This window comes from Heteronotia binoei, chromosome 3, assembly GCF_032191835.1.
Source record: "Heteronotia binoei isolate CCM8104 ecotype False Entrance Well chromosome 3, APGP_CSIRO_Hbin_v1, whole genome shotgun sequence".
NCBI lineage: Eukaryota > Metazoa > Chordata > Lepidosauria > Squamata > Gekkonidae > Heteronotia > Heteronotia binoei.
In genome coordinates this window covers 92,544,779-92,571,752 of record NC_083225.1, presented here as the reverse complement: position 1 = coordinate 92,571,752, position 26,974 = coordinate 92,544,779, and the positions used below count along the sequence as shown (strand labels likewise).

Below are 26,974 nucleotides of genomic sequence, written 5' to 3'. Positions count from 1 at the left end.
CTGTTATTTTAAAAATCAGGAAGCAGAAACACATTGGATTTTATGACCAGAGACATTCCTGTTATGAAGAGCTGTGTAGCCAACTCCCCTCTCCCCTGTTTGACTGTTTTCACTTAGATTCTCATAAAGCAGAATTATGTGAAATAAGCCCTAGAGACAAAAGCAGTATAATGGAACTCAGAATTCTATGCTATGTACAACACTAGAAAGCACATGCAAAGATATTTTATTACTATAGTGTCAGATATTCTGGGACGTTTATGGATTATACTGGTTACAGTTGACAAAATGAAGGAAATTTACAGCTGCTCTGTGAAACTATTACAGAAACTTATAAGTACTCTTTCCGGCATACTTTCAGTTGATTATTCTAGTACTGCCATTTTATTTACATCCTCACTATATAGAAGTAAGGATAAGTGAATATACTAATAATTATAAAAAAGAACACATTAGATTCCATATATGTGATTTAAATTTGGACACTACAAAGACCTTATATAGTGTATGTAAACAATTCTGCCTCTGTTTTCCTTGCTCTTGTCACCCAAGAGTACCTGAAATGCCGAGGAGGTTTTGTGTGCAAAGGCTTGCCCACTCTCTTCCTGCTGTACAAGTAGCATGCCACCGCTCAAGCTCTGCTCTTTCTTTTGCTCTGCATGGCTTTAGGTACAGAAGTGACGTGTCCACGTGAGTGGTGTCTGGTCTAAGTGTGGACAAGCAGCCAGATGCCCTAGATGAGATTGCTGAACACAGACAGATCTTTAGAGGGGAAAAAAATACTAAAATGAGAGCATTAGAAAAACTGAATAGACACACAGTATGTTACAGCCAAAGAAAAACAAAAACATGAGGCTAACTACACTGTACAAGTTACTGGTCTGTGTTACTTTGACATTCCCTTCTCATGGAATGGACACAAGTCTGATGGAATGTTGAACAGAGACTGGTCAAGGCAGGCTTCACTCCATTTCTCCTCCATTCCCCTGCAATGCCAATGTTCTTGAGAGTAAGCCCCACTGAATAATAAAAAAAAAATCTGATATCCATTTAGGGGAAACGTGTCATTTTTACCCCAAGCTTTTGAGATATTCTACCATTTAAAGCTTTTCATGGTATGATTCCAGCCTGAGGACAGGGATTATACCTTATAAAGTATAATTTTATGGAATTAACACTTTTATTTCATGCCAATATCTAGGTAATATTCATAAACAAGGGGGAAATGTCCTAGTAGTTGATATTGGATAGTAGTGACTCTGTGTTCTGCCTTCAGGCTTCAGTGAGGTTATGTTCTTGGCTCTTTCAAACCTAGGTTTTCATGGAAACCTTAATGTGATACATTGTATTTACTGCTATTTCCTTTATATGAAACTATGTGGAAATATCTTGCACCTCCAACCTTTGATATTAGGCTTATTCCCCTAAAGCTGCCTTTCGAGATGCAGGACCCATGACAGATTGGATCAAACCCAGTAATGTGTTGCAACACACCTGCAAGACCACTATCCTGGGATCTGTGCAGCAGGAAATAATCAGTTGTGCTGAAATACTTTCTTAAGGTAAAGAAATTGCAGTTTATTCCTTTGTTTTCCTTTCCAGTAACAATACTTTGCTCAACATTTTTGAGCCATTATCAGCACAGTAATCCATGCCTGCAGTGTCAAGTCTGCAGATTCAATAACGAGTCAATGTAGATACAAAGAACTAGTTTATTGATACTGGTTACTTGCGGCCTTGGCCAGAGCTTGAAAAGACTGAAGACCGTATAATAGATACATTGCATATAAGGAACACTTCAAAGGGATTCCTGCGGGCCGGGGAATCTAGCAAAGGGAACATTCACACATAGATGTTACTAATACATTCTCATGTTGATTAGAGGCCCACGGCCTTGGTACTCCCAGGCTTCCTGTCTCCCCCGAGCCTGAGCTGAGAAGGTTCAGATAAGACTTCACACATCACCATTTCAAAGCAGGGACATTCTCTACGGAAGGGAGGGGGGAACAGGGGAGAGTTAGCTAGCAGCATTTGGTTACACTTTGGTTCTACCCAGCATGCTCTTTGAGTGAGCAAGAGTTAAAGCCAGACTTGACATACTGCCCCCCCTAAGCCGCCACTACCGCCCTGGTGGAACATTTCTGATGGAACTTCTTGATTAAATCGGGGGCCAATATATCTTTTTCTGCCACCCATTCATTTTCGCTGGAGGGGAAGTGTTTCAACTTTATCAGATAATACGAGACCCCCCTTTTGACTCGAGTCCAGGATTTCTTGGACTTCGTGGTGGTTCTGGTTCCCAATCAAGACGGGCTGGGGGGCTGGTGCTTGAGGGTGCCAGACCGAAGCCCCGGGGTCTCGACGGAGTTAGCTGCAATGAAATACAGGATGCACTTTACTAAACATTTTTGGCAGCTCTAGCTCCACCATTACTTGATTTATCACCCTTGAGATTCTGAATGGCTCCAAGAACTTGTATGCTAGTTTCTTCGAGGGTTGGCTAAGCGGCAGGTTCTTAGTGGATACAAATACGGAGTCCCCTACTTTGAAGTCCCAGGCTGGGACATGGGACTTGTCATATTGTTTTTTGTAAGTTTCTTTAGCCGCTTCTAAGTTTTCTTGGATTGCTTTCCAACTCTCGCTTGGCCCTCGCCACCACTGTTCGAATGGGGTCGATTCCGGGGAGAAGTCTCCCCCCGGGCAGGAGTGGAGAATGGGTCTCTATCATATGAGAATGGGGCATATGATAGAGATTAAAAACCTTATTTTTTTTTTAAGGTAAAGGTAGGCCCCTATGCAAGCAGCAGTCGTTTCTGACTCTGGGGTGACGTTGCTTTCACAACATTTTCATGGCAGACTTTTTATGGGGTGGTTTGCCATTGCCTTCCCCAGTCATCTACACTTTCCCCCCAGCAAGCCGGGTACTCATTTTACCGACCTTGGAAGGCTGAGTCAACCTCAAGCCGGCTATCTGAAAACCCAGCTTCCACCAGGGATCAAACTCAGGTTGTGAGCAGAGCTTAGTACTGCAGCTTTAACACTCTGCACAATGGGGCTTTGAAATAAAGGGGGGCATGTATAAAATATTCTTCATGGAGTTTTGCAACTGTCAGCTGAGGAGCACAAACTGCTCTTCCCTTTATTTTCTCTCAGTCCATCCTTCCTGAATGTTAGGATCAACAAGGAGCCACCTCATTGAAATACTGGCTGTATACAACCCAAGAAGGTCAAGGGCGCATGAAAAGGCAATCACAGCAACTGCTGCTGATCTCCTTTCCTCTGGAGATTCGCCAAAGTCCAAGCATTTTCCAGAAGCAATGCCAGACCTTTTGCATTTGGAGCGGCATTTGGTTACTGGGAATGACTCCAATAGTGAGTTATTTAAAAACTGAATATATTTCACATGCTGTTATGTTATCTGTCTGTTTTGTAAACAATCTGCCTACTCTGATACATCAGGACTGTACATACTGAAAAAGTGTTTTTGAATACGAACTCAGATCTCAGTGTTTTCCAGGGGCTGCTTGCTGATGGTAACATTTGTATTTTCCCCACCAAGATCAAAAGAACTAACCAGGGGGAATAGTTGCCTGCTTCAGTACAAAAATACTGAACAATGAATTTCCTTCCCATATACATTTAAAATAGGTTTATCAAACACAAGATGTAAGTTTCAGAGTGTCGCTGAAACATCTAATCTTTAGGGAGTTAACCTCCCCCTCACCGCTTTCATCATTCACTACTGCAACCAAGAGCTGCAGACTCTCCTTCTCCCTGCCTGAAGAAAAGCTTCACACCTTCTGCAACAACATCCAGTGCTATCAAGTCCTAGTTGCTGGGTTGCACACTCCAGAGACAGAGGCTATTCATGGCCACTGAGAATCCTTTGATGTGTAACAGATGTAGCAAGAGAACTAGAAAGAAGACCTATCACTGCCCCTCTCCATATTGTTTTTTTTTTAAATCATTATATTTACTGCATCTATGGGATTTTTTTCCTCTGATTGTAAGCCACCTTGAAGGCCTGTTGTCAGATAGAACAGTATCATATAAATACTTTAAATCCAGGACAGGTAATAGTAAATCCTTTGTAACACCTCAGAAATTAACTGTTCGTTGTCGAAGGCTTTCCCGGCCAGAGTCCATTGGTTGTTGTAGATTTTCCAGGCTGTGTGGCCATGGTCTTGGCATTGTGAGACATGACTTTTCGCCAGCAACTGTGACTGGCATCCTCAGAGGTGTAACCCAGAAAACTGGAGTTCTCTATGGGTCAAAGTGAGAAGTTGAGCAGGCAGGTAATTTATATCTACTCAGGCAGTTGGGAGCTTCCTGGGCTGGGACATGCTAATAGAGAAGCTTACCTGAGGGGGTTCTTTAGTAGAAGAAGAAGATATTGGATTTATATCCCGCCCTCCACTCCAAAGAGTCTCAGAGCGGCTCACAATCTCCTTTACCTTCCTCCCCCACAACAGACACCCTGTGAGGTGGGTGGGGCTGGAGAGGGCTCTCACAGCAGCTGCCCTTTCAAGGACAACCTCTGCCAGAGCTATGGTTGACCCAAGGCCATTCCAGCAGGTGCAAGTGGAGGAGTGGGGAATCAAACCCGGTTCTCCCAGATAAGAGTCCACACACTTAACCACTACACCAAACTGACTTTAGTATATGGATTGACTACTGAAATTCTAATCTGTAGTGCTGTTGTAAACTGACTTTACCAGCTTCTCACAATGCCAAGACCATGGCCACACAGCCTGGAAAATCTAAATGAACTGTCTATTGTGAATTAGTTTTTGAAGACAGCAGGCTATTTGCTCATATATGAGCTTCTAACTCCTATACTTAAGAAAGCAAGTTAAAAATGTATTTACTCAGTAAGCAGTAAGGCTGCTCCCACTGTTCTTTTTTTTCTTTCAGGGGGAGGGGAAACAAGGATGCAAAGGCACAAGAATGATAGTACAAGGGTGACCAAACTGTGGCTCAGGAGCCACATGTGACTCTTTCAATAGCCAACAGCATGTGGCTCTTGAAGCTCCCAGTGCCCTATCAGCTGGCTTGGAGAAGACGTTTCTTTAAATCAGTTCTCCAAATCAAGTCAGCCAGTGGCTTGAGGAAAGCATTTAAAGTCAAAGTTGCTTTCTTTCCACTTCTCTCCCCTTCATCTTCCAACCCCCTCCCTATTTTCCTCCCTCCCAGCATCTGACATTCATGTCTTGCGGCTCTCAAACATCTATTCTATGTGGCTCTTAAGTTAAACAAGTTTGGCCATCCCTGATCTAGGACCATTTGACACTTTCTATTTTGTCAGCATCAAATCAAATGCCAAACAGCCTATCCTAGATAATTTATTCTTACCATTTCAACTTATTTATGATTGTCCTCTCCCTTCTAAGTTTACCGCAATAATCTTTGGCTAGAAGCCTCATGTATACATACTGTCTTTGTTAATTTCATGCATCTGGTGAAACAGGATTTGCTGCCAATACATATTATTCTTTTGGAATTTACACAGCAATCTCTTTTCCTCCAGTTACTTTTTCCAAACATGATCAAAAGAACAATGAGTGATTTTAGCTAGGACTGCAATCCTATCCACCCTTACCTTACATTAGTCCAAGATCTCAATTTAGAATACACAGAGGACGGGATTATAAGAAGCTGAAGGGGGAGCAGGGAGCAAATAAATCCGTATTGCCGAAAATCACCTTAGCTTTTCTTCTCAGTAATTCAATCAAATTTTGTCCTTAAAGAGGCGTTTTGATAGGTACTATTACTTCTTTATCCCTTCCCCCTCAAAGTAATATGAATCTAATTCAATGTAAAGGAGATAAAGAGGGCTGGGGCCGAAATTATTTACATAAACAGTAATTTACAGCTGCATCCCATGAAGGCTCACTCAAAAGTAAGTCACAATGAGTTCAGTTATACTTACTTCCAAGTGCGTGTGCACAGGTTTGCAGCCTTCGTTATTGACCGCTTTTATTTATTTAAAAAAAATACAGCTGTATTCCCATTTCCCCTTCCACCCCGCGGATTCTGTTGCATCCCTATCCATTGGGATCACCTTGGCCGTCTCACGTTCACGAAAGGCAGCCGCAGCAACCAGCAAGATTCAGTGACGTCACCCGCAGCTTGGGCCACGGCCTCACTTGTGCTTACGAGCAACTGAGTCTTTTAATTTTTTTAATGGCCCAGAGGAACTTTCACCTTACAGTCCTTCCACACCTTACTAAAGGAAACGAGAAATATCGCCTGAAGAAGGTAATTGGCGCCTCCCGACCGCCCCCCTTATGAGTATTCATAAGGCCAGCGCGGCCGCGCGCCGAGGCCCGCGAGGGCGGTGCTACAACAGTCGCTCCGCCCCTCCACCAAGGCATGCGTCGAGGTGGGCGTACCTAAAACAGCAACGTGCCCCGCTCCCTTGCTGAATATTGATGAGACGTGTTGGGAAGCGTGCTGTCGTATTGGAAGGCGCACGCTTCCATTGGACGCGGTCATGTGTGCGTGGTGACGCGTATCGTGGCGGTGCGGGTCCCGATTGCTGCAGCCGCTTGTCAGTGTGACGAAGATTGGCACCCAGGTAAGCGCTGTCACTCAAACCTGCTCCTAGCCAGCCAGCCATCCATCACGGCGCGCCCGCCGCCACTGTCGGCCGTCTTGGCTCAGACGCGCAAACAGGCCCGGGGCTGTGGGGCAGAAGGAGGGGGGGCAGGCGATTCCGCCACACTGAAAAGCGGGGCGGGGGCATCCGCACCGTACCCTACCCGGAGGGGGGTTAGGGGCGTCGGCGGGCAGGCAGGCGCGAGGAAGGAAAGGGGAGGGGGAGTGAGGAAATTTCTGGAACAGCCGCCCGACTGGCCGTTGCTTTTGGAGGAGGAGGAAGCGCGCGCTATGGAAGGGAGGGAGCGAGGGCGGGTGTCGCGCGCCTCAGGGGGTGGAGTAGGTGAGGGAGGTGGAGGGGGAGCTAGAAGAAGAAAAGGGCAACAGCTGTTTGTGGCGCGAGGCGGGGGGATGGGGTAGGCGGTATTTAAAGGGGCCGTCTTTAGGGACATTCCGATAGATGCGAAGCGGTGTAAATGCATGCGCAGCTGTTGCTCCTTTTTAGTGCCCTCCCCCGGTTTCTCTGCCGCTCTCCGGATGGGTCTTGCGCTGCCTTGTCTGCTGGTTGTTTTCGCTCAGTAGGAAACGGAGGTGATGCGAAGCAAAGGCGTGAGGGAAGAGACTTCTCCTCTTCTAGCCCCTTCCCTCAGAGTGGTTTCCAGCTGCGGCCCCTTCTTTTAGCCTCACAAGCGTATTTCATACGGAAATGCAACTCAGTGAAGTGGGGGGGATAAAATCTGTGGGAATTGTGTAATTTTCGTTGTTAACAATAAAAGTGGGCGCTACTGACTCCTTGGTTTCTGTTGGTTTCTGATATTCGGTGATCCGTGTTCCTTGATGAAAACCAGGAATACGTGTGTTTATTCAGTTTCAGTCTAAAAGACCAATATGTGTCAGAATGCATTAAAACTTGGGGGGGCGGGGGAGAAGGATGCAGTCTGCCAAGAATTACCCCCTCCACACTGCTGGTATCAGATGTTTTTAGCAGACGGCTGAGTCTCATATTCCTAGTTGCAAACATCACATTTTAAAATGTGCGCTGGTAAAATGACAACATTGTTTGATGATGATAAGAACTTGCTTTGCAGAAGGAAATTCATTCGGCTTATTCTGCTGGATAATATAGATCCATGCTCTTTTTTTTCAAGTTGCATCATTCAATGGATAATTGAAAACTTGAGTAAAGCACTGAAAGTATAATAGCATATTGTTCATATGGTCCAAGGAACCAAGCAATTAAATCGTATATATAAATTCTAAGTTTAAAATCAGTTTTGAGAAACCAAAAGTATATGTACTTGCAGGATGTTAGGATTCTTTTTACAAAGTTCCAAAGTATTAACGGTAATGCTGAAGTTTTTGCTGTTGATATTTACAGTCTAACTTCTTAACTATATTCCTCTCCAGACTCCAAACCCAGGGCCAACTTATCCAGTAGGCACAGTGCTTAGGGCCCTTGAATATGTTCTAATTTCTTTTAAAATCAGAAGAAGGAAAATGAACTTTTAGAGTCAAAGAAAATTTTTAATTTTTTTCTCACAGAAAAAATGAAATGTTTAGGACACACAAAATATTTTAAAATTCACTAAAATGGAAAAAATGTTGGAGGTATTTAAAATTCTATCAAATATTTTTTTAATCTTGATATTATTATGGTGGGAGTCAGAGCTAGCCCTAGAACCTTTGGCGCCTAGGCAGAAATACTTCCCCCCCCCGCCCCCAATTCTATCCTATGAGCCCATAGGATAAAATGGAGGGATCCGGTGCCTCTGCAGTGCATCCCTAGAGAAGGGGTGTAAAGTTTAAAACCCCTTCTCTAGCATCAACCTGCAGTGCTGGCCCAATCCCTCCATTTTATCTACAGACCCATAGGATAAAATGGACACCATTTTGTCCTATATGCGCATCAGATAGAATGGGAGGGGGGGTGTAGATCTTCCTGTGTTTCTAGCCGATGCTGGAAACACAGGAGGAAAGCCAGCCACCCCCGTGCCTCTCAGGAAGTCCTGGGAGGCATGGAGGGGGGGGGGGCGGAAAAGATTTTCCTGCGTTTCCAGCCTCAGCTGGAAATGCGGGAGGAAAGCTGCGCTCTGCAGCAGGCACCCTTCTCCCCCTTCCCCCATGTGTCAGTGAGGGAGGGCACCCCAGGCTGCCTTAGCCCTGGCTGGTTGGCTTGGCTTTGCCTTCCTTCCGATTCAGAAGGGAAGTAGAGCATAGCCACCAGGACCTAGAGCAAGCCAGGACATTTGCCTAGGGCACTTGGAGGGAAGGGGAACACCCAATTTGGTGCCCCCACCTGCCTGGTACCTTAGGCAATGCCTAGTTTGCCTAGTGGCAGGACCAGCCATGGTGGGAGTGGCCCACAAAGGCATAAGTACCTTGTAACCACAAAACTTTTAGGGCCCACAAGAATGTTTTTTTCTTAAATAAGAAAAAGATTAAAATGTATAATTTATTTTCATGCCTTTGATATAGATGTTATTATTTTGTACTATAATGAGAAGTTTAGGGACTGTAAACGGTATGGCCAATGTAATTTGGGCTGTAGGTGCCAACTGAATGATGGCAGATGCTTGGATAATTTTCAGGGTAAATCCCTGATCAGTGGCAGGGCGGTGGGGTCTAGCTACATCTGACACCACTGGGGGTCTGGCAATGTAATACAACCTTGACTACGTTGGTATAAAGATGAACATAATCCAGGCTGGATTATATTTGACTATATAGCAATGCAATAGTAAAATATATTTAATATTTTTATGAAGGACGGGGGCAAGGGCCCCCAAAGGCAAAAGTGCCTAGGGCCCATGAAAGAAATAATGCAGCCCTGACCAAACCTTTTAATCAAAACCTGTGCAGGGCCATTTCTCTTTTTTGCCATGATTACTTTTGATGTATTTGGAAGAATCTGTGTTCTTTGCTAAAACAAGAAATCCAAATTACACATCAAAATAATGCAAATTCTGTGGGGGAAAAGCTTGGTTATGGCATGTATAGATTACAGATTTGCTCATTTTGCCTAATTTTGCAGGTAATGAGGAAAAACTATACAAGGCACTGGTTCTTATAGAAATGTTGCTCAGGTGTTTGCCCATGTTTGGGAACTGTTTGCTGACATTGCCCATACACTCGCAGCCCTGTCTCTGTAACTTGGTTTTTTTGAAAGGACCAATCCAAGGATAAGGTTATGAATTCTTTACTTGAAGAGTACAATTAAAAACACAGGGCTTTGTTGTGTAAACGATGAGATTCTATCACACCTAATGATAAAGAGGATGGAGGTCTTATGCTCAAGGACATTACTATTTAAAAGCCTGTGGTAAAGCTGCAGTACTGCAGTCTGAGCTCTCTGCTCACAACCTGAGTTCAATCCCAGCAGAAGCTGGGCTCAGGTAGCCAGCTTAAGGTTGACTCAGCCTTCCATCCTTTTGAGGTCAGTAAAATGAGTACCCAGCTTGCTGGGGGGGAAGTGTAAATGGCTGGGGAAGGCAATGGCAAACCACCCCACAAAAATTCCATGAAATCATCATGATGTGATGTCACCCCAGAGTCGGAAATGACTTGTGCTTGCACAGGGGTCTACCTTTACCTTTTTATTCAAATCTAGCTTGTATCAGCCTTGAAAATAAATAATATAAGAGGCAAGAAATGTGAATGCCCAAGAAAAAAATGAACAATTTTTTTAGTGTTTTTTTTTTCTAGGCACCTTTTTCAGTTTTTCTGATTGAAACACTGGGAAATTTGGTATAGTTCAGGAAGAAAATCTCCTATTACGTATTTTCCTTTTTGGAATGAATTAAATGTTTTTTAAAGACAGTTTTGATCATTAAAATGTGTAGCATAAAGCAGTATGTAAGATCAACTACACCATTAGGCAGGGGTTGTTTTGTAGAAAAATAGGTGGTGGAGCTCATCCAGGCATTGTTATACAGCTGCAATACTGTTCAATGGACAAGGATGTGGAACTTTCAGAAAGTTCAGAAGCTGCACTCCTATGAGCTCCCACTGAATCTGAGGCCTGCCATTAGGTAACTAATTCTCATATAGTGTTGACATGACAACAAGGAGATGTTTATCGTTGAAATGTGAATATTGGCAACAATTGTGTTTTTGATAATACCTTCTTAGAAAATTCAGTGTTTTCAGTGTTCAAAAGTTTGCAGATAGTGGCCATTTCTCTCCAAGTAATATTCTTCATTATAGCAAAATTTTGCTATCTAATTAAAATTTTTATTTTTCTCTGCCTCTTAGATGACAAAAATAAGATACATGTCCTATGGTAACATAAGGTGCAGCAGTTTGCAGCTCTGGCTAAATTTAAAAAAAAAAAATGGAAAATGAGGCATTTATACTTTTAAATCCCACAAGTGTCCCATATAGTCGAATCCTACCTGCTAAGTTATAAACGTCTGTTAGTGTTGGTAAAGTAGTTGAACAAATTTAGCTTTATTGGAGAAATAAACTCTGTAAAATTCAGTTTCCCCCCAAATTCCAGTTTTTCTTGAGAGATAATCCTCCATACATACACACCTGCCTCCAATGGCTTAAAAAATGAGGACAATTATTTTCTTGTTTTCCTTTGTATCTGTGGAAGAGATCTCTGACTCACAAACGGTCATGCTGGCACAAGCCCCTGGACTTCTTTTTTTTTTTCAATATTTCTGAACATTTTACATTTCTGATCATACAGTTTATACCTCTTTGCTCAGAATGGAATTGTAAGATTGTTTTTACGAATGAGGCCTGGGATGCTACTGCAACCTGGATGAACTGAGAGGTAGCTCTGTATTGCTGCACTGGCATATCCAACATTGCCAGATTGTTGTTTGTCCTCAGGAAATACCTGTTAGCAGTGCAGCTGCTAACAGGAAGAGGGTTTTTTGCCTCAGGGCGACTGTTTCTCGACTTTGAGCCCTTGACAGGATAATTGTAGTTTTAAATCCATGAATATGGACTTCCAAGAACTAAAATAAAGTGGCAGTAGTTTTAGCCAAGGCCATTACAGAGTTGTTCAGCAAAAATATTTAGATACCTGTTTACCCCATCTTACTAATAATATCTAATGATTTCTAATTACAGTTTTAAGCAGAATTGCAGCCTTCTAAACCCACTGATGTCAAAAGACTTAAAAGGGTTTAACTCTGTTTAGGATTGCACTATGATAGCCTGTCCCTAAAGATGGCTGATCATTGTAAACATGTGTTTACATGTTTAAATTTCTACCCTAGTTTCTTCCTTTTCAAATTTGATTAAATTCATCTCTTTATTCGAGATTCTTTATGTAATCAGATCCTTCAAAACACTAGCTAGCTAGAGACTGGAATAGGATGGATAGCAGTGCCCCAAACCTTGGCCTGTAGAGCCTCAGAGAGAACAGAGGAAGTTCTTCCTTCATCTGCCTGTTCCTTGTGGACTCCAGGCTAATACTACCTTCCTCACTTGCCTGCAATCTAGTTTCTTATGCAGTGATCGGCATGTACCCAGTTGATCTTCCCAACATCACACAAATCCAAGAATGAGAATGATCAATCAAATTGATTTTCTTCACCCTACTGCTCTTTCACAGCCTTGGAGCAGCTTCAGTTGCTCACACAAAGCAACAGGGTCTTAAAGGACCCAAGCTGTAGCCTGTTCCTCAGGGTGTCTGTGCCCTTCTCCTGTGCCAGGGAGTGATGAGGCTTGGCTTGACTCCAGGGATGGCCGCAATCCTGGACAATAGGACCGCAGTCCAAAAAAGATTTCTGTGAGATATAAGGGGCTGGATGACCCTATCTTTGGAGCAGCTCACAGGAAGAAGGTTGGCAGCAAATGCCTTGGTCCAGTGAACCTGGAAATGGCAATGTTGCCAATATTACACCTTTTTTTAGTGTGCCCAGAGATTATGTTGCTTAGGCTGCGGTATAACAGAGCCACCTTGCGTAAATTGTAAGATCTAGCAGCATTGTCAGCAAAGGGTAATTAGACCATGGTTGAGAGTTTCTTTGGTTTTAGTTAATGCAGTTATTAGCTGTAAGTGTTCTAGTGTAGAGCATTGTATTCTTGATCTCCTAAAAGTTTTTGTAGGTTTTCAATTTGTTCTTCTCTTTTCCCCAGTAGTCTACTGGAGTATTTAAAAGGTTGATTTAACAAAAAGAGGGCAAAGGTTCACATAAGTCATATACCACTATTCTTAAAAGGAAACAGCATGGTATTCTCGCCATATTTCAGGTAGTTTCCAACTTTTCCTTAAGCCTATTTGGCATCATTTATATAGGGAATATAAAACATAGTGGATCTATAGGGGAGTTAATAAACTTTCTAACTCAAAATTTGATTTTTAAATGCAGCATTAACATGTCATAAGATAATTTCACATTTTAAAGCCTAGTTAAAATTAGATTCAAATTGTGTGATAAATATTCCTGCTTGCCTGTTTAGATTCGATTATCTTACTTAGAGATCAGTCTGAAAATATATTTTAAACACTTTACTAAATTGTTACAAATTTAGTCACATCATTATTATTTCAGATATAATGTATTACAGAAATGACAGCAATTTAAAATGTTACATGAGTTCATAAAAACTAGTTTTATGCATAGTTACCCAGGAGCAAACCAGGTTGAACACAGTGGCAGGTATTCTCTAACATTGCATTTTGGGAGCTGATGCAAATAATCCTTATTAAGGAGGAAAACAGATGTGAATTTTGTAATATTAGCATAGTAAGTTGCGTTATAATGAATTAAACCATTGGTCTTTGTAGCTCAGTACTGTCCAAACTGATTGGCAGTGTTACTCCAGGATCCCAGGCTGGGATATCTTCCAACATCTGATTACCTGAGAACATTTAACAGGTGAATCTGGGGAATGAAGCTGAGCAGCAATGGAAGTAGTAGTAATAAGCAGAAAATTTACTGATAGAACAGATACAGGATGGAAGCATGTTGTGAAGCCTAGCCCTGACCTGGATAGCCCAGGCTAGCCTGATCTCATTAGATTTCAGAAACTAAGCAGGGTCTGCCCCGGCTAATATTTGTATGGGAGATCTCCAAAGAATTCCACGGTCTTGATGTGGAGGCAGGGCAGTGGCAAAACACCTCTGAATGTCTCTTGCCTTGAAAACTGCAGAGTCAATATAAGCTATGGTTTGATGGCACTTTCCACCACAAAACTACTGATCCGTTTCTTATTAGCAAGGAGCTGTCAAAATTCACACCAGTTTCTGAATGCTACAATATATGTGCTGGCAAAACATGTAATCAGAAATCAACTAAATGTGAATGGAAACTGTACACAGTATAATTATGAAACTGGTGTTGAGTTTTAATAATCTGTACTTTTGTCTTCAAGCTACTTCTAACTGAAGTTCACAGTGCTACATAGAAGGACTGACTGCTGCTTAGGTTATGTAATGGTATTGCAAAGTAATGACAACACATCGCCCTATCTGTCTACATTTGTGGACCTCCTTTTCTCCAAGAACCTCAGAGCAGTATATATGGGTGTCTTCCACATGACTTGTGTAGCTTCCTTGTTGTTGCTGCAGCTGTGGATGCAGTACAGCTTCTGCATGGCAGGTTTCCCCATAGATTCCCAGTCTACCATCAGCGGCCACTCTCCTGCTCCGTGCCACCAGGGCTTTTTCATTTGGTAGTTGGGGAGAGATACGTCTTTCCTTGACATCTTGGCAACAAAAAAGCCAGAGACTTACTTTTTTTTAACCCTCCCAAGGAAAGAAACCCAGCTATACTACTTTGGCATAAGAGTCAATGTGACCCCACATTACAGCAAAAAACAATGAAAACCCAATAGCGCTCTCAGTCATGGCATTAGCTACTAAGGAAAAAAAATCAGGCCTCAAGAATAACTTCCTTCAGAAATGCAGGACAAAGGAGAGTCAAATTTGGAATTGGGGTCACAAATACCCCTCATTGAAAATGTTAAAACTCCACAAAAAGGTAAATAGGGTCAAATTGACACTACCATTTTTAGAGCAAAAGACACATTTGGGAATCTGTTTATTTTTAAGAAAACTGTTTATTTTTAAGAAAACAATCATTTTTAACTCTTACAACATTGAAAATGTGATAATAGTGGAACAACAAATAAAGACAAAGGGAAGCAATTAGTTCAGAAAACAGGTGGTCAGGTGTCACAGGTGAACAGTTCAGTGCACAGGGAGCTATGGGTCATCTAGAGTAACTTCCCCCTGTAAAGTTGAGATGGTCAAATCAGAGGTTTTGAAAATTTGAAGGTGAACAGTTAAGTGCAAAGGTCAGCTCAGTGGACAGGTGGCTGGGGTCATCTGAAGTACTTCCGCCACCCCAGATAAGTTGAGAAGATCGTTCTGAGGCTTGCAAAATTTGAAGGACAGGGGGAAACAATTAGCTCAGAAAACAGGTGGCCAGGGGTCATCTAATGTTCCAGGCTTCATGGCTCCTTCAAGCCTGGAAAATGTGAGTTTCAGGGGCTGCCTTTAAACATTTCCAGGATTATCCTGCTGGGGGATAGAACAACCCCATTTCCAAAACTGCAGTACAGTTCAATTTTGTGCTTTTCTATGTGGCTATGGGTATGAGGGAAGCTTTGACAGAGCACAAACACAGGGCTTTTACCTGCTCCTACTATATACTCAACAATTCAGGTTGTAAAGACTGGTTTCCCTGGGGGTCATTGCAACCTCCAATTCCAAAAGTGGTGTAAAACCTCAAAGCCAAGAAATGTCTATAAATATAAACTATGAGAAAAAAATTGTTTTCACTGCTTGCTTCACCTTTCAATAAAATTGAGATATTAGGTGTTGGTCCATCTATTTAAACATGGGAACATATTTTTCAGTATTTGTTGGGGTAAATAGAAACCCCAGTAACAATTATACATAGTTTAATTTTCAAGCCAAGTCTGTTTGGGGCCAGATGGACCCCATTTACCATTTTGATGAAACTAAAAATAAAAAAGAAAGGCAGTGGGGAGGGGATAGAGGGACTTCAGGGCACTGCAGTTCATTGAGGGGAAGGCTCAACAGGAGTTCGTGGCATGTAGAAAGCTTTAAAAGGGTAAACCAATTTTTTTCCATTACTTCCCGGGTCAACGAACACCCAGATTGCTTTGAAGGGTTAAAAAAATGAAAACTTGGAGAATTCAGAGAACTAATACACAGACTGTTTTAAAGTTATAATAATATTCAGTTGCTGGTTCTAAAAACAAAAAGAGCACCTCAGAAAGATCAGAGAAAGGCTGGAAAACTCTTGAGAGGTGCATGAATGTGCTGCAGTGTTATAGGGAAACTGGGGGTGGGCAGGGCCAGATCTGTCAAAATCTTAACAAGAATATGCAAACAAATATGGAAAATAGAACAATGACTCATGACTGGAAATGCTCAATGTTAAAAAAAAAGGAGATGCCAATGACTACAGCAACTGTTGGATGATCACATTGATTTCTCATGGAAGTAAAATGATGCTTGAACTCTTACAACAAAGACTTACCATAGAGAGCCAGTGTGGTGTATTGGCTAAGAGTGGTGAACTGTTATCTGGAGAACCATGTTTGATTCTCCACTCCTACACATGAAGCCTTCAGGATAACCTTGTGCCAGTCACAGAACTCTCTCAGCCCCACGTGCTTCAAAGGGTGTCTGTTGTGGGGAGAGAAAGGGAAGGCGATTGTAAGCCTTAGGGTAGAAAGGAGTGGACGTAAAACCCAACTCTTCTGTTTCATATGTGGAACAAGAAATGTCAGATGTTCAAGCTGGAGATCACACTGCAAATTTACATTGGTTACTGGCAATATTCCCACTAAGCAGAGTCTTGTGAGCAAAAATTCTACTTGTGAGCTATTGGCATTAAAGTTGTGAGCTACTGCATAGATTAGTTTGCTCTGGGGCCATTTTTCTTGAGCTAAGACAAAAATGTGTGAGCTGGAGGCTCAAAATCTGTGAGCTAGCTCACGCTAACTCAGCTTAGAGGGAATACTGGTTACTGGAGCATACAAGAGAATTTCGGAAGAAAATCAACTTGTTTCATAGATTACATCAAAGGTTTTGACTGTGTGGATCATGAAAAGCTATGGTTGGCTTTAAAAGAAATGGACATGCCACAATATCTGATTGTTTTTACACACAACCTGTGCTCTAAACAAGAGGCTGCTGTTAGGACGGACTGTGGAGAAATGGGATGGTTTCCAGTTGGCAGATGTGTCAGACAAAGATGTGACTTATCTCGCTATGTCTTCATAAGATCTTAAGGAAAGCTGGATTAGATTTAGATGAAGGTGGAGTGAAAATACATGGATGATACCACATTACTGGCAGAAAATAGTGGACTTTAAATGATTACTGCTGAAACTTAAACCAAAAGCAGGATTATAGCTGAATATCAAGAAGACAAAAGTAATGATTACTGGAGAGTTACGCAACTTTAAGGTTGACAATGAAGAAATTAAAATTTAAAATTTCCTATTTCTTATCCCAATCATCAAGCAAAAGGGACTGCATCCAAGAAATCAAGAGACTGATACTAGGAAGGACAGCTGTGAAGGAACTAGAAAAGATCCTTAAGCATAAGAATGTTGTTGATTATCAAAATCAAGATAATTCATACTACAGTATTCCCCGTTACTATGTAAGTGTATAAAAGCTAGACAACGTAGAAAGCTGAAAGGAAGAGTGTTGATTCATTTGAAGTATGGAGTTGGAGGAGAGTTTACAGATCACTAAAAAGACAAATAGGTGGGTTCTAGATCAAATCAAGCCTGAACACTCCCTAGAACAGGGGTGTCAAACTCAATTGTTATGAGGGCTGGATCTGACATAAATGAGACCTTGTTGGGCTGGGCCAGGCCATGTCTGGCCAGGCCATATGTTTACCTATGTAGCAGAGACATAAATTTTTTAAAGGACACAGACAAACATGATTGTTTAAAAAACTTAAAATAAGTTTTAAGCCGCCCTGAGCCTGCTTTGGCGAGGAAGGCAGGATATAAATAATAAATCAAAACATGCTTAAAACATTAGCACTTGTTGGTCTGAAAGGTGCTTTCTTTGTATTTCTTCTATGGGATCCAGGGAACAGGGCAAAGGAAGCTCTGGCTCTTTCCCTCCCCCCCTAAGTGACCTGGAGGGAGAGAAGCCTCAACCAATGGAGAAAATTTAGGTTTTGCTCTGTAGCACCTGTGCAATTGAGCAAGCCTTACAAAGCAAGCTGAGATACAGAAAGAAGCAAGAGAGAGAGAGAATGAAGCAGACAAGAGCCAGTTGCTCGAGGGCCTGATAGGAGCCTTCTGGGGACCTGATTGGGCCCCTGGGCCACATGTTTGACATCCTTGCCCTAGAAGTTAAACTAACCAAACTGATTCTATTGCACTTTGGTCACATTATGAACAGACAAGTGTCACTTAAAGGACAGTGATTCTAGGAAAAGAGGAAGACCCAATATGAGATGGATCAGCTCAATCAAGGAAGCCACAGCCCTCAGTTTACAAGATTTGAGCAAGGCTTTGATATTTGACAACACAAACAAAAAGTCTTTAGTTCATAGGGTCCTCACAAATTGGAAGTGCCTTGACACCACTTTACACATACTCACCACTTTTTGTTTGGCCTCAAATTCAAAGCTTGCCTCCATTCTAGGAAGCTTTTGGCATATACTTGAGAGTGGCTAGGAAAGGGTTGCCAATCCCCAGGTGGGGACAGGGGATCCCCCGGTTTGGAGGCCCTCCCCCCACTTCATCCTCATCAGAAAGCGGGGATGGGGGAGGGGAGGGAAATGTCTGCTGGGTGCTCTATTATTCCCTATGGAGACTTATTCCCATAGGAAATAATGGAGAATTGATCTGCGGATGTCTGGGGCTCTGGCACGGGGCTGTTTTTTTAGGTAGAGGCACCAAATTTTCAATATAGTATCCAGTGCCTCTCCCCAAAGTACCCCCCCAAGTTTCAAAAAGAGTGGATCAGGGGTCCAATTCTATGAGCCCCAAAAGAAGGTGCCCCTATCCTTCATTATCTCCTATGGAAGGAAGGCATTTAAAAAGGTGTGCGGTTCCTTTAAATGTCATGGCCAGACCTTTGGAGTTCAGTTATGCTTGTCACACCCTTGCTCCTGGCTCCACCTCCAATGTCTCCTGTCTCCATCCCCAAAGTCCCCAGATATTTCCTGAATTGGACTTGGTAACCCTAGGCTAGGATGTTGCCTTTTAAACTAAAATACCTGGATTCAAATCCCCAGTTAAACACAAAGCCAGTTAGAGAAGTTATTTTTTCCCCTGAGTGGTTCTGAGGATAAAGGGAGGGAGGGCATCATATCTACCACCCTGAACTCTTTGGAGGAAAGACTGGATAGGAATGTAGTAATAAATTATATCCTTTTGAGCATTTTAATTTCAGTCAGTGTACAATATTAATATTCTAAATTATTATTAAATCAATATTCTGTGGCATTGCCCTGTGTAATTCAGTTTTACATTTTATTGACCATCTCTGCACTTTGTTATAAGAATAAGAACAAGTAACATATAAAATTTTTATCTTCTTGTATGTTTTACAGAACTTCTGGGTTAAAACATTACTGTCTTGTTGGCTTTTGTTAAAAAAATCCCTGAAATCTTATGGATGGATCATATAAATACAATTGCATCGCCAACAAAATTTTGCTTATAATATGCTGACACTTCAGTAATCTATTTTGCAGTGTATAACTTTTAAAAATGTTAACTTTTTAATGGATTTCCCCCCTCAGAAAATTTGGACTAAGATATGATGATTTGACTTATGAGAGTCCTTGGTGAACATGATGGCAACACAGACATTAAGTATAGACAACTATCAAGATGGACAACAGGTATGGTAACTGCATAGTAACAGGTTAAAGTATTTTGATCAGTGGTTATGGTACCTGGCATTTGAAACGACTTTCAGTTCCAAGTAGTGTTATGTTATATGTTGTATATTCCCTTTTTAGCTTTGTTTGTAGAAAGTTAGGTAGGAAACAACTGGATTGTCAGAAACATTCCTTTTGGAGTAGACTGGCATGCTAAACAAAGTTTATCATTTTGGTTTCAGGTAACTTGATGAATCCCATAGATCCATTATGCTAAAGTGGTGTTCTCCTTCAATTCAAGGACCTTTTGCCTGTAGAAGTGCCTTCTGGGGTCCAGGGAAGGCTGTTTGTGTGGGAGGAAAGTGCCATGATTAGCAGAACCCACCTGCTGAATCTAACCCAAACACATTTCTGATATCAGCCTACTTTGCACACACACACACCAAATTACTTTCTATATTATTGGCCCCTTTTACAAGGGAAAGAGCCCCATGGCGCAGAGAAGTAAGCTGCAGTATTGCAATCCAAACTCTGCTCATGACCTGAGTTCAATCCTGGCGGAAGCTGGGTTCAGGTAGCCGGCTCAAGGTTGACTCAGCCTTCCATCCTTCCGAGGTCAGTAAAATAAGTACCCAGCTTACTGGGGGGAAAGTGTAGATAATAATAATAATAATAATAATAATAATAATAATAATAATAATAATAATAATAATAATAATAATTTTTTATTTCTATCCCGCCCTCCCCGCCGAAGCAGGCTCAGGGCAGCTCACAGCATAAAATACACATTACATCAGTTTACACTATAAAAACATGGTTAAAACAGTTATAAATTATTAAAATTAACATAACAATATGGCGTTATAAACATTAGATTTCGTAAACATCAGATAATAAAAACATTTCCAGCAGCATACCTAGCTTTGTTACTAATTCTATCGCTAGTTGAAGGCCACCTTGAAAAGATGGGTCTTACAGGCCCTACGGAATTGATCTAAACATCTTAGGGCCCTCACCTCCTCGGGGAGTTGGTTCCACAATAATGGAGTGACGACAGAGAAGGCCCGATCCCGGGTGGCCTTCAGTCTGGCCTCCCTTGGCCCAGGGATATTCAACTGGTTTTTCCCAGATGACCTCAGTGCCCTCTGGGGCTCATATGGGGAGAGATGGTCCCTCAGGTAGGTAGGTCCTCGGCCATATAGGGCTTTAAAGGTGATAACCAGCACTTTGTAGCGAACTCGGTATACCACTGGCAGCCAGTGCAGCCCGCGCAGCCCCGGCTGTATGTGCTCCCACCTTGGGAGCCCCAGCAACAGCCTAGCCACAGCGTTCTGCACCAGCTGCAGCCGCCGAGTTCGACACAAGGGCAGCCCCATGTAGAGGGCGTTGCAGTAGTCCAGTCTCGAGGTGACCGTAGCATGGATCACCATTGCTAGGTCATGGCGCTCCAGGAAGGGGGCCAACTGCTTTGCCCGTCGAAGATGAAAAAACGCGGACTTGGCAGCGGCCGCTATCTGTGCCTCCATTGATAATGAAGGCTCCAGAAGAACCCCCAGGCTCTTGACCTTATGTGCCGCTTTAAGCTGCACACCGTCAAGGACCGGCAAAGGGATTTCCCTTCCCAGGGCACCGCGACCCAAGCAAAGGACCTCTGTCTTCGTTGGATTTAACTTCAGCCCGCTCAGTCTGAGCCAACCTGCCACGGCTTGCAGTGCTAAGTCCAGGCTTTCTGGGACGGAGCCAGGCCGGCCATCCATTAGTAGATAGAGCTGGGTGTCATCAGCGTATTGGTGGCACCCAAGCCCAAACCTCCGGGCAATCTGGGCAAGGGGGCGCATATAGATGTTAAACAACATCGGGGAGAGAACTGCCCCTTGTGGCACCCCACATACTAGTGGGTGCCTCCGGGTCCGCTCCCCCCCAATGGCCACCCTTTGTCCCCGTCCTTCGAGGAAGGAGGAAAGCCACTGTAAGGCCAATCCCCCAATCCCCGCGTCGGCGAGCCGGCAGGCCAGTAGCTGATGATCGACCGTATCAAATGCGGCTGACAGGTCCAACAATATCAGCACCGCCATGCCGCCTCGATCCAGATGCCGCTGGAGGTCATCCACCAAGGCGACCAGCACTGTCTCCGTCCCATAGCCCGGACGGAAGCCGGACTGGTGAGGGTCTAAGGCGGATGTGTCATCCAAAAAACTCTGCAACTGTAACGCCACTGCCCTCTCTATAACCTTACCTAAAAATGGTAGGTTCGAGACCGGTCGATAATTTGCCAGATAACTGGGGAAGTCAATGGCAAACCACCACGTAAAAAGTCTACCGTGAAAACATTGTGAAAGCAATGTCATCCCAGTGAAAGCAATGTCATCCCAGAGTTGGAAATGACTGGTGCTTGTACAGGGGACTGCCTTTATCTTTTTTTTTTTTACAAGGGAAGGCCCCTGCTCTCTATTGCTGTAAGTCTAAATAGTTCACTGTGACCAGGTGGATATTGTGCTATAAATAATGCACAGGTCTTTACATTGCTTATAAGGTTTGGTGGTTCAGTTGTATCCTGTCTTTCACCAATATAATTTTGATACTTTGTTCCCTAAGCATTGTTATAAAACCCTAACCTTCCTATCTGTTTCACTGCCAGTGTTGCTGACTTTGTGTGGCTTGCCAAAAACTCAATACTTCCCTGGATTGTCAGAGCTTCCCTGTATCCTGGTTTCACCCATAGACCATGTATTTATAAAATCTTGTTGGGAACACTATTGGTTGCCTAGTTTTTCATTATCCCAATTCCATGTCTCTCATAGTGGTTTTAAAAACAAACCTTGATGATAATTGGCAGCATTTCTTTCCTCCCTTGTGTACTCTTCATTCAAACTGAAACTTTTTCTTAAAGTATCACACAAACTAGTTTCTTAGTAGATTGGCTGTAGCACTAAAATAATTTGATGAGCATATTCTTCTGTTTTCTCTTTGCTAAGTATATTATTTGACCTTTGGGGAAAATAATATCAGCAGTAGCCATAAGTAAACTTTTAGGTGACTCTGGAATTCTTTTTATTTAAATGTATTGGTGTAATCCATTAGTTACTTAAAGTGGATGCTATATTTAAGAGTTTTAAAATCAAATTATATGCTATACATAGGAAAGTGCTTAATATTTGCAATATGTTTAAAGAACTCTGTGTATTCTTTGGTTTTCATTTTAGGCTATAATTCATTTTAGGCACAAAGTTAGGAGTAAGTCTATTGAACTCCCCAGCTACCAACACAAATACAGCACAGATACAAATACAGCACAGACTCCAGGCGGGAAAAAACCTACAAAAAACTGTGGAATATTAATGAAATAATACTAGAAAAAAGAAAAGTAACCATTCAGTATCATTCACTCTCTTAAAGCAAAACAGCCATAAAACAAAAACTCATAAACAAAATTTCTATATATTTCACAAAATTACAGTTATAAATTGTAAAAATGTATTCAAATTTATTCAAACAAATTCAAATACAAAATCTTATCAAAATACACCATCCATACAAAATATACTGTCCATTCAAAGGTTCACGTGTGCATGTCAATTTCCGACTTTAGAAGCTTCAAGTACAATCCACCCGCTCCTGCGGAATGAATTTAAAGGTGCCAGTGCTCACAATGATTCCAGTGGAGTGCTTACTGCTATGTGAATGATCCGTTGTGAAGCGATAAGTGGGAGATGCCTCTTCGATAAAGGTACAATCAGAAACAGCAACACATGTGCGTTCCTGTCAGAAGCTTGAGTGTTACCCACTTTTAAAATTCAACTGTTTTGATATGTGAAACCATCAGTTCACCTGTCTTGCAATACTACAAAAGAACTTTTTGAATTTGCTAAAGGAATCTGTACTGGAATCATTGTGAGCACATTGTGTTGCAGTAGAGAAAGTGGGGTGAAAGAGGGGAAATGAATGAGTGAGGTGATTGGTTGGTGACTGAGAGAATGTGGGCAGAGCTAAGAAGAATGTGGTGAGAGAGAGAAGTCAGCAGTTAACTCTCAGCAGAAGTGAGAGTAGTTAACAATCAGTTGTGGTCTACAGTCAGCATACAGAGTCTGAGAAGCAGTCTTCTGATCAGACTCCCATACTAGTGCTGTGAAAGGCATTAAGATTCTAGGAAAGAAAAATAGAATATTTTAGAGGACATACTAGGGACTGGATAGAGAGCCAAATTTGAATATCTTCAGAGTATTACAGGAGTGTGAGAGACAACAGCTGTCAGAAAGTTCAGTTAGGAGTCTCATCCTCAGGGCCCACATCAACCAATGAAGATGCCTTGTAGGGTGGCCAGACCGTCCCGGTCTCCCGGGACTTTCCCGGTACTGGCCCCCAATTCCCGGCTCCCGGGCTGGCTATACCGGGACCATTAGAAGTCCCGGTATAGCCAGCGGGGAGCCGGCGGGCCGCGCGCGCGGGGAAGGCGGGGAGTGAGGGAGCCAGCGTCCCTGCGCGTGCGCACGGCGGTGTGCGCACGCGCAGGGACGCTGGCTCCCTCACTCGCCGCCTTCCCCGCCCGCGCGCGGGGCCTGGCGGCGGAGGCCAGGGAGGCCGCGGAGAGGCCGCCGCGGGTCCCTGGAGGTCCTCCAGAGGCCGCGGAGAGGCCGCCGCGGGTCCCTGGAGGTCCTCCAGAGGCCGCCGCGGGTCCCTGGAGGTCCTCCAGAGGCCGCGGAGAGGCCGCTGCTGGTCCCTGGAGGGCCTCCAGAGGCCCGCGGAGAGGCCGGTGCTGGTCCCTGGAGGCCCTCCAGAGACCAGCACCGGCCTCTCCGCAGCCGCCGCCAGCCCCGCCAGCAGCACCAGCCGCCCGGAGGAGAGGCCGCCACCTGCCCTGGAACAAGGTAAGCGGGGGGGGCGGCTGGCGGGAGGGGGCGGCCGGCCTTCCTTCCTTCCCTCCTTCCTCCCTCCCTCCTTCCCTCCCTCCCTTCCTTCCTTTCTTCCGTCCCTCCTTCCCTCCCTCCCTCCACCCTTCCTTCCCTCCCTCCCTCCTCCCTCCCTTCCTTCCCTCCTTCCTTCCTTCCCTCCCTCCTCCCTTCCCTCCTTCCCTCCCTCCCTTCCTCCCTCCCTTCCCTCCTTCCTTCCCTCCCTCCCTCCCTCCTTCCCTCCCTCCTCCCTTCCCTCCCTCCCTCCTCCCTTCCTTCCCTCCCTCCCTTCCTCCCTCCCTCCCTTCCCTCCTTCCTTCCCTCCCTCCCTCCTTCCTTCCCTCCTTCCCTCCCTCCCTCCTCCCTTCCCTCCCTCCTCCCTCCCCTCCCTCCTCCCTTCCCTCCCTCCTCCCTCCCCTCCCTCCTCCCTCCCTCCTTCCTTCCCTCCCTCCCTCCTCCCTTCCTTCCTTCCCTCCTCCCTTCCCTCCCTCCTTCCTCCCTCCCTCCTTTCTTCCTTCCTTCCTTCCCTCCCTCCCTCCTCCCTTCCTTCCTTCCCTCCTCCCTTCCCTCCCTCCTTCCTCCCTCCTTCCTTCCTTTCTTCCTTCCTTCCCTCCCTCCCTCCTCCCTTCCTTCCTTTCTTCCTTCCCTCCTTCCCTCCCTTCCCTCCCTCCCTTCCCTCCCTCCTTCCTTCCTTCCCTCCCTCCCTCCTTCCTTCCCTCCCTCCTTCCTCCCTCCCTCCTTCCTTCCTTCTTTCCTTCCCTCCTTCCCTCCCTCCCTCCTCCCTTCCTTCCTTCCCTCCTTCCCTCCTCCCCTCCCTCCTTCCCTCCTTCCTTTCTTCCTTCCTTCCCTCCCTCCCTCCTCCCTTCCTTCCTTCCCTCCTTCCTTCCTTCCCTCCTTCCCTCCCTTCCCTCCCTCCTTCCTTCCTTCCCTCTTTCCTTCCCTCCCTCCCTCCCTTCCCTCCTTCCTTTCTTCCTTCCTTCCTTCCCTCCTTCCCTCCCTCCCTCCTCCCTTCCTTCCCTCCCTCCCTCCTTCCTTCCTTCCTTCCCTCTCTCCCTCTGGCCACGCCTGGAGTAGAGAATTGACTTTGGTGGACCCAAGCACTGATTCAGTGTAAGGGAGCTTTGTGTTTGTGACTGGACTAGACAATACTGACTTTGGTGGACCCAAGCACTGATTCAGTGTAAGGGAGCTTTGTGTTTGTGACTGGACTAGACAATGCTGATTTTGGTGGACCCAAGCACTGATTCAGTGTAAGGGAGCTTTGTGTTTGTGACTGGACTAGACAATACTGACTTTCGTGGACCCAAGCACTGATTCAGTGTAAGGGAGCTTTGTGTTTGTGTCTTCTGGTGCAATTTTGTTCTCAGATCCTGTATTTACTTCATCAGTATATGGGGATAAGGCACTTTCTCAACTGTGCTGCATAATGCAGCCTATTTATTTTGTCCTGTTTGCTCTGTTGGCTCTATCTGCGCCACCTTCATCACTTTCAGGGTGTGGATCCCCCAGTGGGGTGGTCTCCCGACTCCCTCCGCTGGCTGTTTCTGATAGCCCTGCGCCCCCTCTTTCATTTGATATGTGTCCCGTGCGGGTGCCACCCTCCCGCCGGGAGATGCCGCAAAATGAGCCCCCTTGAGGCTTATGGCGGCAGGGCTCGGGGGAAGCGAGCTAGACTGCTGTTCTTTTGAGGGGTTATAGAGTGTTTCGAGCCCGTCCCTGTGGCATCGGTCCCATCGTTGTGGGGCCCAGGGGGCCGGCGCAGCGGCACGCTGAAGCAGCCTGTCGGTCACTTCCGGGTTCCTGTCCTGCATCTCGACCTGTGTTATTAGTGACAGGCTGCTTCGGCGTGCCGCTGCGCCGGCCCCCTGGGACCCACAACGATGGGACCGATGCCACAGGGACGGGCTCGAAACACTCTATAACCCCTCAAAAGAACAGCAGTCTAGCTCACTTCCCCCGAGCCCTGCCGCCATAAGCCTCAAGGGGGCTCATTTTGCGGCATCTCCCGGCGGGAGGGTGGCACCCGCACGGGACACATATCAAATGAAAGAGGGGGCGCAGGGCTATCAGAAACAGCCGGCGGAGGGAGTCGGGAGACCACCCCACTGGGGGATCCACACCCCCGAAAGTGATGAAGGTGGCGCAGATAGAGCCAACAGAGCAAAAAGGACAAAATAAATAGGCTGCATTATGCAGCACAGTCTCACTGGAATCTGACTGGCTTCTCAGTGTGGAACCCGTTCTCTCTAGTCTTCTCACTTTGAAAAAAGTAAAAAAAGAGTTTTATTTAACTTTATTTCCCCCTTTCCCTCTCTATAAATAATCTTGGTGTTTCCGGCGGTGATATTTGGGGGATTTTTGGGGACATCACAGGAAGTGCTGTGAAGTCACTTCCTGTTTCCGGCAGTGGCATTTGGGGGAAATGATGTCATTTTGGGGAAATGATGTCACAGGAAGTGATGTCACTTCCTGCTTCCGGCAGGTGGCGCGGGGGAAATGATATCACAGGAAGTGATGTCACTTCCTGTTTCCGGCAGGTGGCGCGAGGGAAATGATGTCACAGGAAGTGATGTCACTTCCTGTTTCCGGCGGTGGCATGACATCACCGGAAGTGACGTCACTTCCTGTTTCCGGCGGCGCTCGCGCTTCGCGCGCGCACACCCCTACCTTCCCCCCCCCCCCCCCAAGGTGTCC

General features: G+C 44.6%; 1 protein-coding gene and 1 long non-coding RNA gene across 5 annotated transcripts in view; one reads left to right on the top strand and one right to left on the bottom strand.

The window, feature by feature from the left end:
* Nucleotides 1-1,698: 1,698 nt before the first annotated feature.
* Nucleotides 1,699-19,400, bottom strand: LOC132568415 (uncharacterized). Its single transcript, XR_009555186.1, has 3 exons — nucleotides 19,325-19,400; nucleotides 5,930-6,590; nucleotides 1,699-2,371 (listed from the first exon to the last, which is right to left on the bottom strand). It is a non-coding gene; the product is annotated as an uncharacterized LOC132568415 (long non-coding RNA).
* PKNOX1 (PBX/knotted 1 homeobox 1) overlaps nucleotides 6,453-26,974 on the top strand; it is a 42,853-nt gene continuing 22,331 nt past the window's right edge. For all 4 annotated transcript variants that reach the window (XM_060234208.1, XM_060234206.1, XM_060234207.1 and 1 more), the window contains exons 1-2: nucleotides 6,453-6,577; nucleotides 19,314-19,415. In XM_060234208.1, the coding sequence (XP_060090191.1) occupies nucleotides 19,365-19,415 (51 nt within the window). In that variant the 5' untranslated portion in view covers nucleotides 6,453-6,577; nucleotides 19,314-19,364. The remainder of the gene's footprint in view (nucleotides 6,578-19,313; nucleotides 19,416-26,974) is intronic.